Here is a 15,585-nt window from a genome sequence, read left to right as displayed (position 1 = left end):
ATCCCGCACAGTCAATTGGTCCTGTAGTCAATGCCAACTGAAAACTATGTCTTTTTCATACACACAGAACAGAGATACACCCTCGCCCAAAATGGAATAATCACAAACTAAAAATAGAAATATGTAGACAAAAGTTAAACTGATCCTCCAAGAAACCAGACCCTGGATACAATGCAACACCACAAAAAACAGTAACACATGTCCTCTAATACAGTGCAAAATATAAAGACAGTAGATGTAAATTTGAAAAAACTGATACATAACAATCACCACTTTATAAATTAACAAATAAAAATAAAACAAATAATGAGATATATAAAAATACAATTTTATTGGACTAATCCCCGTAAGCTCGGTCCCCATCCCCGCAAACCACCTGATTCCATCCACACAAGCCTTGAATTGTTTATATTAAAGTATAAAAAGAAACAATATTCTGTACAATTGTCAATTTATAAATCAGCGTCTTCTCCCCACTCTCTTCCCCATTTCCCTTCAGCATCCTCAGCCCACTCTCTCTCCACTTTCCTTCAGCGCACGCACATAAAAACAAGCAAGTAATTTTATATCATTTTCATTCTATTCATTCATAGAAATTAAAGTCTAGATAATGCCAGTCACATAACAAAACATGATTTTACAAAAATAATTCCCTGCAGTCAAGCCTGCAAGGATTATTAGATGTCTTTCAGCAGTTCCCCTCCCTCCCTCCCCCTTACCTTTGTGGCCAAGTCAAAATGATCTACCAACAATAAAATTTTAAAAACACAAAGCACGCTGTACGCAGAGAAAATGTTAATTATCATTTATATTCCGCGGGTTTTCAAAGAGGTCAAGGCAGATGACTTTATGCAATGTCACCTCAGTAACAACTATACAAAAATAGACAAATATTCCCCCTCCCTTTTTACTAAACTGCGATTGCGGTTTTTAGCGTAGGGAGCTGCGCTGAATGCTCCACGCTGCTCTCGACGCTCATAGGCTCCCTGCGCTAAAAAACTCTATTGCGGTTTAGTAAAAGGGTGCCATAGTGCAAAATATAGACAGCAGATATAAATTTTCAAAACGGACACATTTTGATCACTATGTTGAAAATAAAATCATTTTTCCTACTTTTTTGTCTGGTGATTTCATGAGTCTCTGGTCCTTCTTCTGATCCTTCTTCTTTCTCTCTCCCCCTGGCTCCCCTCTTTATTTCTGCCTTTCTTTCTCTCTCCTCCTGGCCCCCCTCTTTCTTTCTGCCTTTCTTTCTCTCCCCCTTGACCCCCCTCTTTATTTCTGCCTTTCTTTCTCTCCCCTTGGTCCCCCTCTTTCTTTCTGCCTTTCTTTCTCTCTCCCCCTGGCCCTCCTCTTTCTTTCTGCCTTTCTTTCTCTCCCCCTTGACCCCCTCTTTATTTCTGCCTTTCTTTCTCTCCCCTTGGTCCCCCTCTTTATTTCTGCCTTTCTTTCTCTCCCCTTGGTCCCCCTCTTTCTTTCTGCCTTTCTTTCTCTCTCCCCCTGGCCCCCCCTCTTTATTTTTTCCTTTCTTTCTCTCTCCCCCTAGCCTGCACAAAGCCATCGTGCTGATTTCTCCACTTCCACGATTCTTTCCCTACCCTCACCCCCAAGCCAGCAGCCGATTTCTCCCTGCTCCTTCCCCGATGTCCTGAACTTCATCGGGCAGCAGCAGCATTCACAATTCACTGATGTTGCCCGCTTCAGGCCTTCCTCTCTGTCGGGTCCTGTCTTCATGAAAACTGGAAGTAGGCAGGACCCGGCAGAGAACAAGGCCTGAAGCCGGCAACAGCAGCGAATTGTAAACGCTGCTGCTGCCCGAAGAAGGTAATGGAGCACCGAGGCAGTCCGCTTCTCCCCCCTCCCAGCCGAACCCCCGCTGACCCTCCTATCTCCCCCCCCCCCCGTGAACCTTTCCGACCTTCCCAGCGAGAGCAGCAAACCTCCTTCGCGGCTTTCTCCTCCCTCTGCCGCGTTACTGATGACGTCATCAGTGATGCGGCAGAGGGAGGATAAAGCCGACGCTACTGGAGGGAGGTTTGCTGCTTTCGCTGGGAGGGTCAGAAAGGTTCACTTGGGGGGGAGAGAGATAGGATGGTCAGCGGGGTTTCGGCTGGGAGGGGGGAGAAGCGGTCTGCCTTGGTGCTCCAAGGCCTGGCGCCATTACCTTTTTCGATAATGGCGCCGATGCTGCTTTCGCTGGGAGGGTAGGAGCGCGATAGGGACCGGGCCAGCTGTGCACCCCCCCTAAGGCGGCACCCGGGATGGACCTCCCCCTCGCCCCCCTTGGTACGCTACTGCCCTGGGGAAACAGCCTGCAACAAGATCGCGCGATGTCAGAGATTTTTGCCTGCTTCGGCTGTTTCCTCCGCCGCGGTCCCGCCCCTCCTCTGACATCAGAGGAGGGGCAGGACCGTGGCGGAGGAAACAGTCGAAGCAGGCAAAGATCTCTGGCATCGCGATCTTGCTGCAGGCTGTTTCCAGACGCGACACCCGGCGCAGGGGGGGGTAACTGGACCGGACCGGGAGCACCCCCTCAGGGCTTGGTACCCGGGGCGGACCGCCCCCCCCGCCCCCCCCCTTGGTACGCCACTGGTGGTATTAGGTCAGCTTTTGAACTTTTGCAATTCAGAGTTTTTAGAACAATTTCTATCTCATTTAAACTAGGCATTTTGAATTTCGAACATTTAGAGGATAGCAAATCAGAATTGGTCTGTTCAGAATCACTTATAAGTGAGAGATTTGTAAATGACTTCCTAATATTAGTAATTTTCTCTGTAAGGTAGTCAGCAATTTCCTGGGCTGTTGGGACTATGCCATTGGAATCATTTTGTATTTTTTGAGATGTTATCTTGTTAAGAATGTTATAAAGCATTGAAGGATTTTTAGCTTTAAAAATCTTTTCAGAGTAGTATTTCATTTTAGTTTGATTAATTTTTGTTTTATAAAATTTCATATGGTCCCTGTATGTCAAAAGATTTTCCTGGGATTTATCCTTCCTCCATCTCCGTTCAAGAGATCTTAATTGTTTCTTAAGGAGTAAAAGATCTGTGGTAAACCAAGGATTACTAAATTTTCGAGCAGAAATGATCTTTTTTTGTATTGGAACAAGTTTATTTAAAGTAGTTTGAATGGCATTATTCCATAAGTTGGTTAAATCATCTATTGAAGTAGTAGTTGATTTTGAAAAATCTAGTTGAAACGTAGATTGAATTGAATCATATGAGAGATCCTTAAAATTCCTGTATGAAATTGTTTGTCGTGTAGAATTAGGTCTGGTAAAAAGGCTAACATATGTTAGTGAAATCAAAAAGTGATCAGACCAGGGAACTGAATGACAACAATTTAAGGAAAAATTGTTCTTTGCCGAAATTGGAATTAACACTGTGTTGATGGTGTGCCCTGCTTGATGTGTTGGTTGGGTTATTAATGAATACAGGTCTAATTGATTGATATAGGAAAGAACTGTTTTAGTGAAATTGTTATTTTGATCATCGAAATGGATGTTGAAATCCCCTAAAATTAATGGATTTGAGGAAGAACTGCCAAATTCAAACAGTAAAGACATCAGAAAAGCCATATTATCAGAGTTTATCGGTGGAGGGAGATAAATTAGCAATATATCTGTTCTGGGTTTTGTTTGTATGGTTAAATGTAAAAATTCAATGGGCACAGAGCCTGTAGATTTGTCTACCTGAGTCAATAAGAATTCTCTAAATATTACAGCTAAACCTCCACCTTTTTTATTGGTCCGATGATTATAAAAAAAAGAAAAACCGTCTGGGCAGGCAAATGTAAGATAGGCTTCATCACCTTCTGATAACCAAGTTTCAGTTAGGAATAATATATCTAACGATTGGTCTATGACAAGATCTTTAATGAGATGAAATTTTGTTTTAATTGAACGAATATTGATTAAACCTATATTTAATGATTGGGGCTTAAGATTTAAAGGTAATTTAGAACTCGAAGAAAATGTATTATTTGTAAGGAGTGATTTTAAATTTGATGGCAAAACTGAATGAGAATTCCTATGAATGGATTTATTTGGAATGGGTCTGTGACCCCAAAAAACCGGAATAGACAAACTATTTTCCATATCTGCAAAGTCAATTATATGGATATGAGGATTATTTATTTCTGTTTCGAATAGAATGGCACCAAAAAGGAAGGCTATTAAGCAAAGATATGAAATGTTATTACTTTTTTGTATAAATTTTTTATTTTTAAAAGGGAAATTTAGAAAACTCCTTAGTACGCATTGCAGTATCGCATAAAGGAGCGCATTAAGGAGCAGAACCTGCTCCTTAAGCGCGCTCCTTTGGCGTGCGCCGCAAAGTGACTGGTTTTAAGAGTCATGTACCGGAAGTTTGAGGGGCAGAGAGATCACAAAGGTAACAGCTAAAAAAATAAAAACACAATAAAGCCTTAACACAGTTAAAATAACAATGAAATTTTAAATCATAAAAACAAATAAGATAAATTTTAAATTAGATTCAAAACTCATGCAGTAGCTATCAGTGCTTGCTGAGAGTGCCTTCCAGGCCGCCAAGCTAAACCCATGGATAACCCAACTAATCCTCGAAGCTCCAACCTACCTCAGCTTTAGAAAACTACTCAAAATACACCTTTTCCAACGCCACGACACTTAAAGGCCCCCTCCCCCCTTTTCTTTCATCTCGCCTCACCCCCACCCCCCCGACCCACCTTATCCTACTCCCCAATTTCATCCTCTCCGCTGCCTGCATCCCTGCTCATTTTAACACCTAACTCTATGCAATTCTGTTCAATTATTACTTAACTGCATATAACTATGTTTAATTAATGTGAACCACATGTAACAATGCATGTAATTATATTTAATTAATGTAAATCTGTTTAACTAATTCTTAACTAATTCTTAACTTCATGTAATCCATGTTTAACTAATGTGAACCGCCTAGAACTCACTGAGTATGGCGGTATACAAGAATAAAGTTATTATTATTATTATTACTGATTTTGGGAGGTAAACACTTGGAGAGAGTGTCTCTCCATGCTCCAGGTGTAAGACCTCTGTAAAATATTTCCTTACCAAAATTTCAGGTGAAATCAAATAAGTCATTGGAAAATTTAAAAAAATCACCATTTTTAATAAGTAATTAATTTTTATGTAATTCAATTTTATAATGTAAAGCTAGGTTCCCCTATACTGCAGAACCATTAACTTGCCTATAAGATTTGAACCTGTGATTGCGCATAGTTGTTGTAAATTCTAAGCTTGTGCATAGTTGTTGTAAATTCTAAGCTAGTAACCTTATTTTGTAAAACAGAGAAGTTTGTAACCATATTAGAAGTAAATTCATATAGATGTATAACTTTCCCCTTTAACAACCCATCAGTCTTTGAAGAAACCTGCCAAATATCCATTAATGAAATTTCTCCTTCAGTAGAAATAGCAGAAGGCAAATCTGGAGCCTGATCAAAACAACAGGCTGTAGACTAGGATGTTCAAGAGTCGGGGTACCAGAGGGAGAAGCATGTTCAGTTGGTCACAGCAACACTTTGGTAATAGTACCCACCTGAGCATTAATTGCAGGAGATGGTGGGGGTGAAGGGAAGTTCTGTTGCTGAAACTTACTGCCTCTTTTACAAAGCCGCACAGCAACAGCCCTGTAGCTCTTTAAGGGCTGCTTTTACGAAGCTGCACTAGCGGTTTTAGCACACGCACCAGATTAGCGCGTGTGCTAGCAGAAAATCTAACGCCTGCTCAAAAGGAGGCGGTAGCAGCTAGCGCACACGGCAATTTAGCTCACGTTATTCCGCTTGTTAAGGCCCTAGCGCGGCTTTGTAAAAGGAGCCCTAAATCTTTATGGGCTTCGGGGCCATTAGCGCAGCACAGCCGCTAGCGCTGCTTTGTAAAAGAGGACGTTAGTGATACACCTTCCAAAGAAAGTGGAGATATATGGTTATGAGGGCAACTACCAGGTGTTTGTCCATTGGCCGTTTTCCCACTGGAGTAGAGGTGGTAAGCTTAGAACAGTGGTCTTAAACTCGTGGCCCGGGGGCCATATGCGGCCCGCCAGGTACTATTTTGAGGCCCTCAGTATGTTTATCATAATCACAAATGTAAAATAAACAGTTTCTTGATCATATGTCTCTTTAGCTATAAATTACAATATTATTATTAAGACAGCCAAAAGGAAAGATTTATAAACTATAAAGAGTTTTACCTCATGCAAAATTGCCTATGCCACAAAAATATAGAAAATGGCTATCATTTCTTTCAAACTTTGCTTTTGTGACCAGGACATTGATATTTTTGAAAGTTATTTTTTTTTTTTTTCAGAACATTCCAGATTGATTCCAATCTGAGTAAACTTAGGGCTCCTTTTACTAAGGTGCATTAGTGGTTTTAGCGCGCGCAACAATACCGCACGCGCTAAACTCTAACGCCTCCATAGAGCTTGCATAAGTATTTTTCATTTAGCGCATGGTTAGTGTGCAGTAAAAATGCTAGCGCACCTTAGTAAAAGGAGCCCTTAGTGGCCCTTTTACTAAGGCACATTTTGCTATGTATGTGGCCAATTTATCAAAACAAGAAGGAAAAAGTACTTCATTGAAGCTTCTGCTAAGATGTGCGATGACTACAAAGCATATTTTGGAATGTCAGGGATCAAGACAAACTTTGGACACCTCACTTCACATGCAAGCACTGTTCAAAAACTCTGGAAGATAAGGGTTCCAGGGCAGATCTGGGAAATTACAGACCAGTAAGCCTGACTTCAGTACCGGGCAAAATGGTGGAAATAATTATAAAAAATAAAATTGTGGAACACATAGTCAAACATGATTTAACAAGACAGAGTCAGCATAGGTTCAGCTGAGGGAGATCTTGCCTCACCAATTTGCTTGATTTCTTTGAAGATATGATGTAGTGTGTCTAGATATTCAGAAAGCTTTTGATAAAGTTCCTCATGAGAGGCTCTTGATAAAACAAAGTCATGGGATAGGTGGCAAAGTTCAGTTGTAGATTAGGATTTGGTTGTCGGATAGAAAACAAGAGGATAGGGTAAAATGGTCATTTTTCTCAATGGAGGAGAATATAAACAGTGGAGTGCCACGGGGATCTGTATTGGGACCGGTGCTTTTTAACTTATTTATAAATGATCTGGAAATTAGAACGACGAGTGAGGTGATTAAATTTGCAGATGACACTAAACTGTTCAAAGTTGTTAAAACACATGCAGATTGTGAAAAATTGCAGGCAAACCTTAAGAAATTGGAAGACTAGGCATCCAAGTGGCAGATGAAATTTAATGTAGACAAATGCAAAGTGATGCATGTTGGTGAAGAATAACCCAAATCACAGTTACCAGATGCTAGGGTCCACCTTGGGGGTTAGTGCCCAAGAAAAGAATCTGTGTATCATTGTACACAATACAATGAAATCTTCTTCCCAATGTGCATCGGCGGCAGGCAAAAAAGTAAACAATGCTGTGGAGAGAAACTCTGTCAAATGGCAACTACTGGTGGACTTCTGGAAGATGCAGATGCCACCACTGCACATCCAAGTTGGGCCTAATGAAACAATTTATCAGAGCTCTAGAAAAAGGGTCAGCAGCCTTCAAGTACCCTAATCTGTCTGAGGCAAAAGTCAAGGCTGGTGTCTTTGTTGGACCACAGATAAAGAAGATCCTGGAGTGCAATTTCCTAAGAACCTAACTAGGAAAGAGAATTTCCTAAGAAGCTATCTAGGAAGGAGAAAGTAGCTTGGAACAGCTTTGTCACTGCAGTTTGGGGATTCCTGGGCAATCACAAGGCTGAAAACGATGTGGAGTCTGGTGAAGAATTACAGTAAAATGGACTGTAGGATAAGAACATAAGAAATGCCTCCGCTGGGTCAGACCTGAGGTCCATTGCGCCCAGCAGTCCGCTCATGCGGCGGCCCATCAGGTCCAGGACCTGTGCAGTAATCTTTTATCTATACCCCTCTATCCCCTTTTCCAGCAGGAAATTGTCCAATCTTTCTTAAACCCCAGTACCGTTCGCTGCCCTATAACATCTTCTGGAAGCACATTCCAGGTGTCCACCACACGTTGGGTAAAGAAGAACTTCCTAGCATTCGTTTTGAATCTGTCCCCTTTCAACTTTTCCGAATGCCCTCTTGTTTTTTTATTTTCTGAAAGTTTGAAGAATCTGTCCCTCTCTACTCTCTCTATGCCCTTCATGATCTTGTAAGTCTCTATCATATCCCCTCTAAGTCTTCTCTTCTCCAGGGTAAAGAGACCCAGTTTCTCCAATCTCTCAGCGTATGAAAGGCTTTCCATCCCCTTAATCAGTCATGTCGCTCTCCTCTGAACTCTCTCGAGTAACACCATATCCTTCTTAAGGTATGGTGACCAATACTGGACGCAGTACTCAAGATGCGGACGCACCATTGCCCGGTACAGCGGCAGGATAACTTCTTTCGTTCTTGTTGTAATACCCTTCTTGATTATACCCAGCATTCTATTCGCTCTCTTAGCGGCCGCTGCGCACTGTGCCGTCGGCTTCATTGTCATGTCCACCATTACCCCCAAGTTCCTTTCTTGGGTACTCTCATTCAATAACATCCCTCCCATCGTATAGCTGTGCCTCGGGTTTCTGATTCCCACATGCAATACTTTACACTTCTCAACATTGAACTTCATCTGCCATCTCTCTGCCCATTCCCCCAATTTGTCCAAGTCCCTTTGCAATTTTTCACAGTCCTCCTTTGTCCGAGCTCCACTAAATAGGATGTCTCTCAAAGTCCATGTCCTTGATGCTCAGCTTGAGACATTCATGGAGAACATGAGAGCATACTTGGAGGAGCAAGGTGAGCACTTTTGCCAGGATATACTGGACTTCAAATGCTGCTACCAACTATAATATAACGAGAACATGATGGAAGACTACATCTGGGGGCTGATTCATTAAAGTGACTTACAGTATAATTGAGAATCTACTCATTTCTAAATTTTCTGTGGTCATCTTTGTATAACTTCAGTATAAATACATGTTAATTGTGATTCATATGTTGATTTTTATGACTTTATAAGAATGACAAGATAAAAATTTGGCATTTTCACACTTTAAATAAGTTAATTGCAAAATTTGACTATCCTGGCCACAAACGCAAAGTTTTATGGAAATAAAGACATTTTCTATACTTTTTAGGCATGAGCAATTAGAAAATTACACTTAATGCCCAGGAATAAAAACCATGTTACATAGTAGTGTTCTTTAGCATTTTAATAAAAAGGAAAAGCTATTAAAAAGATAAAAAATAAAAAGAGGAGTAACTCAGAAAAGTTCCAGAGTTCCAAAGTGCTCTGAAGGAGCTCCAAAGGGGCATGCCACATGCCCTTGCACATTCAGAAGATGTACCAGAGGTAAGGTGTGGAGTTGGTAAGTCACTCCAGTGTGTAGTATCAAGCATTTAGTTGATCTACTTAGCTGCTCCTCTACATGGCCCATAGGCTCCTCAGATTCCTGGCCTTTCTCTCACTTCCTTCATGCACTCAGCACTCCAGATGTACTGGAGGTAGGGGGCAGAGTCAGTAATATCTTGTCACTGTGCAGTCTCAGGTGTCTGTCTGAGCAGCTGCTCATCTATAGCTCACAGGCTCCTCATACTCCTGTTGTCTTCCCTTTAATTCATTTTGAAATCAATTAGAATTCCATTTGAATTTAAGGATGTATAATGTTTGTATTTTTAGAAGATAAGAGCAATCTTTTCAGGTCAGACCACCTTTTCATTTATCAGTTTCCTTCATATTTCCCATTTCTCTATTTTTTCCCCTCCCTTGTTAACTTCCCTGAGGCATCATTCACAACTACATGGGAATTTTTCTTCTATTTTATTCCCCCCTTGTCTCCAGCTTGCCTAATCATTTCACTGGAGTTGCAATCCTTGGCCAGGTATAAAGTACAAGGGTTAATTTGGGAAATCTATAATCATGACACTGTGGGATATCCTGGCCAGGTTTTCCAGGAACCCCCTTTGTTCACCTTCACACAAATAGCACCAACACGTGTGGAATGTATGAGGAAAACTTTTATTTCACTCACAGGCTCAGTTTTTTCTTTTTCTAGAACTCTGTATCAACTCATGTCCTCTTCCTCTTGGGGACTCCTTCCTCAGATAGTCTGTTTCTTCAGGCTTGTATCAGCCTCTAGCTATGGAAGCCTCTTCTCACTCTGGGACCTCTCTAAACTGATTTCAGGCTCAAGCATATATTCAGCTTCCTTCCTGAGGACCACCTCCTCTTGCCCGGTGAAAGGGCAACACTATGTTTATTGTTCATTTGATATCCCGCCAATGCAAATGGTCTAGGCGGCTTACAATTTAAAAACAAAGAATAGGAGAAAGGAACACCATAAAATTATAATAACGTCTACTTTCATACAAATAACCAATCATACATAAATACAAGTAATCAATCATACATAAAATCTGACCACCAAATATCAGCCCTAAGCAATGGCCTTGATTAACTGTTACCTGGGGTTGTATTCACCTGTGCAATATTTACTCTCCAAGCTGAGCCATGGACTGGCCAGCCCTGTATTTCTTTTTTAAAGAAAAATGGAGACTCAATTCAAAGAAGAGGCAGTTTATACTTCAATGATATAAGTATGAATTTATAAAAAAGTCTTAAGTACCTTTATTTTATTGTAACCGCTTAGATCTGTAATATGCTTAAGCGGTATATCAAATATTAATAAAACATAAACATATTGTGCATTGTATGTTCATAGCTGATTAAAATAGTATATTTGTCCCTTATTTTCTGTTTCTTTCTTTCTTATAGGTACTACATTGTTGTGTCTATGGTTCAAGCACATACATACAGCAAAGCAATTACATATTGAGTCTTGCAGATCTCACTTCTGTTGATTATGATCCATTTTTAGTATTGGGAAATATCAAGAATTCGGAACCACAGCACAATTATTCTTTTATAGATTTAGGTGATCTTCTTACTGTGGCTGAGGGTAAGTCCATAAGTTATAACATTAATATTGCCAGTATTTCTGTAGTAACTATCATGGAGTCATAAAATCATTGCAGCAGTTGTTTTTCTGAGATTTCAAGCTAAATAACTCTAGTCCTAGGTTGCTCTCTAGCTAGTAGATGGAGTTGATTTAAGGATCTAGGGCAAAGTGTGTTCCTAATAACTTGGAACTAGGGTCTGCACAGCTGCAGGCTGATGTTCTATGTTTAGAACCGCATAGTGGCCTAAGCAATCATGAGCTCAGTAAGTCTTTGCATAGAACCTCTCATAAATTAATGGTCGTGGCCTGTGGGACCTGATTGGTCCTCAAGACTTTAATAAGAAGCAGCATCTTGGTGGCCCCAACAATTTGGAGGCATAGAGGCTTGGCTAAGTAGATTTGGTAAGCATAACAAAGTATTTGTATACTTCATTACCCTTCAGTTCTATGTGGTTTACAATTCAAAGAGCTAAACAAATTCAGAGAATTACACTGCTTAATCTTTCAAGAATTTATCGTAAGTTTCCTAAAAATGATAAGATGAAGCATTAACAATTAAGTGACTAAACTCCTTATCTCTTATAGCTGCTTGAAATAAAAGTAGTCTATTAAAATATTTTTTGTACCAGCAGCTTAACTGAAGGAAAGGCAAAAAAAAATGTGAGGGATCATTGAGAGCGTCTAGAATTGTCAAATGTAAAATGATCCACCATATAATTTGCTTTGAGACCGTGTAGTACCTTATAACAAAATAATCTGAATTTGAATGTTACTCTAGCTTCAATTGGGCGCCAGTGCAACCTTCAATAATAAGATGTAACATGGTTTGATTTCTTTCGATTAAAAATTAACCTTACAGCAGTATTTTGAATCATTCGCAATCTATAGAGATTTTTTTAAAGACCTGCATAATAGATGATGATACAAAAATCCAAAGTACTGAGAATCAAAGATTGCACTAATAATCTAAAGGGAGAAGTGTTAAAGTATGCACTAACAGTGCATAATTTCCACAGTATGTGGAAACTTTTTCAAACCAGATAGTTGGTGTAAGCTTTCATTGATAAGTCTTGATCCCTAAAATTTTGATTATGGGACTGAGCGAGTATAAATTCCATCTAGCTCTGTTCTACCTTCTTTTTTACCAGGTGTGGCCAGAAAAATTTTTGTTTTGTCGGTATTAAGCTTCAGTTTGTACTCTTCCATCCATTGTTCTTTTTTTTTTTTCCTTATTATTTTTTATTTTCAAATTTTACATAAAGTGTACAAAATACTAAATTACAATTGATGAATACAGAATATCACTTTTATATCTAATACATCATATTTCTAAATTTATTTTTCCCCCTCTCCCTCCCCCCACCCTTCTATTACTTTTTATATATTATTTTTAATTTTCAAATTTTACATAAAGTGTACAAAATATTAAATTACAATTGATAAATACACAATATCATTTTTATATCTAATACATCATATTCTAAATATATTTTTATCCCCCTCCCTCCCCCCACCCTTCTATTACTTTTCATTCATACATTACATATTGTATAACATATTATAACATATTATGTAGAAATTATTTTCATTACCCCCCCTCTATGTGCATCACAAAAAAGATATTTAAAAGAAGAAAAGAAGAAGAGAAATCCTACTATTTATTCATTGCAGTATTTTGTCAATGGCCCCCATATTTTTATAAATTTAGTATATGTCCCTCTTTGTATTGCTATTGTTCTTTCCATTTTAAATATATGACATATTGTATTCCACCAAAATGTATAATTTAGGTTATTATAATTCTTCCAATTATTAGTTATATGCTGAATGGCAACCCCTGTCATAATTAATAAAAGCTTGTTATTTTCTGATGAAATTTGACTTTTTTTCCTCATCATCATTCCAAATAATATCGTATCATATGATATTGCTATATGATTTTCCATCAATTTATTAATTTGTGGCCAAATTGAATTCCAAAAACTTTTAATGTAGGGACAATGATATAGTAAGTGATCTAAAGTCCCTGGTTCCAGATTACAGTGCCAGCATTTATTGGACTTAGAACTGTCTAATTTTTGCAAACGTGTAGGGGTCCAAAAAGCTCTATGTAATAAAAAGAACCAAGTTTGTCTCATAGATGCTGACACTGTACATTTCATTCTCCAAGACCAAATTAGTGGCCATTGAGATGCATTAATTTGATGCTTAATCTCAATGCTCCAAATATCTCTTAGACCATTTTTTGGTTTTTTATTCAAATATTCAGATATTAATTTATACCACAATGCGGCTTGATGTCCTAGGAAGTCTGCTTGAAAACATAAGAACTTTAAACTATATTGATTATTCAATGTTTTCTATTCAGGGAACCCAACCTGAATGGCCTGCTTCAATTGCAACCATTTAAAACTTTGTGTTTTATTAAGACCAAATCTATGTTGCAATTGTGAAAAATCCAGCAGTTTACCTTCTGAAATAACGTCATCCAAAGATCTAATGCCTGCAATAATCCAGTTCTTCCAAAGGATTTGAGCTCCGCCAATTTTGATCTTGGAGTTTATCCATAGAGATTGATTAGTTGATTTGTTTATTGGGATAGGTGTTAATTTACTTATAAATCTCAACGTTTTCCAAGTATCCATTAAAATTTTATTTTCTCTGTATCTTCTAGGCATGTTAATACTTGGAAGGTGAACTAAATTTAGGGGAAACATAAGGCGCCATTCCAAATATAACCAATCTGGTGCATTATCTATAAGTTCTGGGAGGATCCAATACATACCCTGACGTAGAATATAGGCTTGATGGTACCTATAAAAATTTGGAAAATTTACCCCTCCCTCCTTAATTGATTTTTGCAAAGTTACTAAAGCTATTCTAGGTGTTCTACCAAGCCAAAGAAATTTCATTAAAATGCTATTAAGCTTTTTATAAAAGGACCCCTTCCATCCATTGTTCTATTGTAGAAATTACTGTTGATATTAACAGTAATTTCTACCATAGAACAATGCAGGGAAGAGTATAAACTGAAGCTTAATACCAACAAAATGACTTTTTTTTGGCCACAACTGGTAAAAAGAAGGTAGAACAGAGTTTAGAACTAGATGGAAGATCTGTGAGCACTTGCACCTATTTCTTATATGTATACAATATATTGACTGACTTAATGTGTTTCTAGATCCATAACTGGATTTATAGAATTTTTAATCTTGCACTTAAAGTGATGCAAACTGAATAACCTGGAATTTATAGGACAAAGCCTGCCTTTATTTTATTTTAGTTACTTGTGGGGGTCCCAGTCTTCCACTATAAATAGGTTTCACATCATCTTCAGCAGAAGGTGCAAGCAACCAAAATTGCTTATTAGCAGAAAAGCAGTGGGTGTTACAGATGATATCAGAACATTTTCTGAAAGTCTTAAACTTGAGACAGGAGTGAGCTTCTTTAGAAGCTTGGATTGGAGCTTGACTTGGGTATTAGTCATGGCTTCATCTGTAGCTCACCTGAAATCAGACCCAGAAGAGGAAATTTGTAGGGCTGTAACTTAATCTTCAATCGATATTTTCACATCCTACTACTATCTATACATCATGATTCAGAAGGGATTCCTCAACACTGGAAATGAAATCCTTGAAGATAAAGGTCAATAGGACTGCTTCTTGTACAATAAACTCTGGAATCATCACCAGCAGGTTTGTGTATCCTCTCTAGCTCTGAGCTGCAGGTACTCCAAAACAAACCTTTAGTTTTTCCCTAGGTGTATACATCCTGTCATGTGCCTTAGAATTCCAGTCTGTTCCTGCAGCTCTGACTGCTGGTTTATCTTTTTTGCTCATGCTTCATTTTACATTTCTAGTTCTTTTAATTCGTCTTTTGGCGCGGGTTTTGCCCTTGTGCCCTTCTTTGGCGAGAGATCGAAGATTTTGGTATTTATATCATCTGCTTCTGTGGGATAACTGTTATCAGACCTGAAGTAAACCCCTCAGACAGCCTGCAGGTCAGATTGGGTCTCCGAGATAGGGAGCTACCTCACCCTGCGTTCATCCGCAACAGGGTAGAGTGCAGGCTGCTGCAGTTCTGTGGAGGTACACTGGGATCGGAACCGGACCGCGTGTCTTCCCTAATTTTCCTGTGAGGTCCTGAGAGTCCTTCTCTGGGGTGATGGAGAAGGTGAGGCGGTCACATCTGAAATCCAGTTATTATCAGCTCCTAAAGTATGATCTCTGCTTGCTCTTTGTTAGCGGGCTGCCATTGATTTCTATTGCAGCACATGTCTCTGTGTGTATCTGTGTACTCACAAGTTTGGCGATTTGGGGGGTCCTGGAAAGGGGTTTTTGGGTGGTCTCCCTGCATGCCCTAGCCCCTCTCCCCCACCTGTAAAATCTAAAAATCACTGTTTTTCTGGGTTTTCTGTGATGAAAGTGAGCCAACATGGCTTCTGCAAAGGAAGATCATGCCAAACAAACTTACTGCACTTCTTTGAGGGGGTAAACAGCCAGTTGGACAAAGGGGAACCCATAGACATCATTTATCTCAACTTCCATAAGGCCTTTGACAAAGTACCCCATGAGTGGCTACTTAGGAAGC

The 15,585-nt window shown here is 39.3% G+C and overlaps 1 protein-coding gene across 8 annotated transcripts in view; it reads left to right on the top strand.

Annotated features, from left to right (window-relative positions):
• Positions 1–15,585, top strand: part of RALGAPA2 (Ral GTPase activating protein catalytic subunit alpha 2) — a 1,036,168-nt gene that overhangs the window by 629,403 nt on the left and 391,180 nt on the right. For all 8 annotated transcript variants that reach the window (XR_004538694.1, XR_004538695.1, XM_033936259.1 and 5 more), the window contains one exon: positions 10,812–10,995. Coding sequence is in view for 6 of the 8 variants with exons in the window: in XM_033936259.1 (XP_033792150.1) it covers positions 10,812–10,995 (184 nt within the window). In the remaining 2 variants the exon portion in view is untranslated. The remainder of the gene's footprint in view (positions 1–10,811; positions 10,996–15,585) is intronic.

The sequence above is a fragment of the Geotrypetes seraphini genome, chromosome 3, assembly GCF_902459505.1.
Source record: "Geotrypetes seraphini chromosome 3, aGeoSer1.1, whole genome shotgun sequence".
NCBI classification, from domain to species: Eukaryota; Metazoa; Chordata; class Amphibia; order Gymnophiona; family Dermophiidae; genus Geotrypetes; species Geotrypetes seraphini.
The sequence above is the reverse complement of the archived record's forward strand: the minus strand, read 5'-3'. Positions and strand labels throughout refer to the sequence as shown.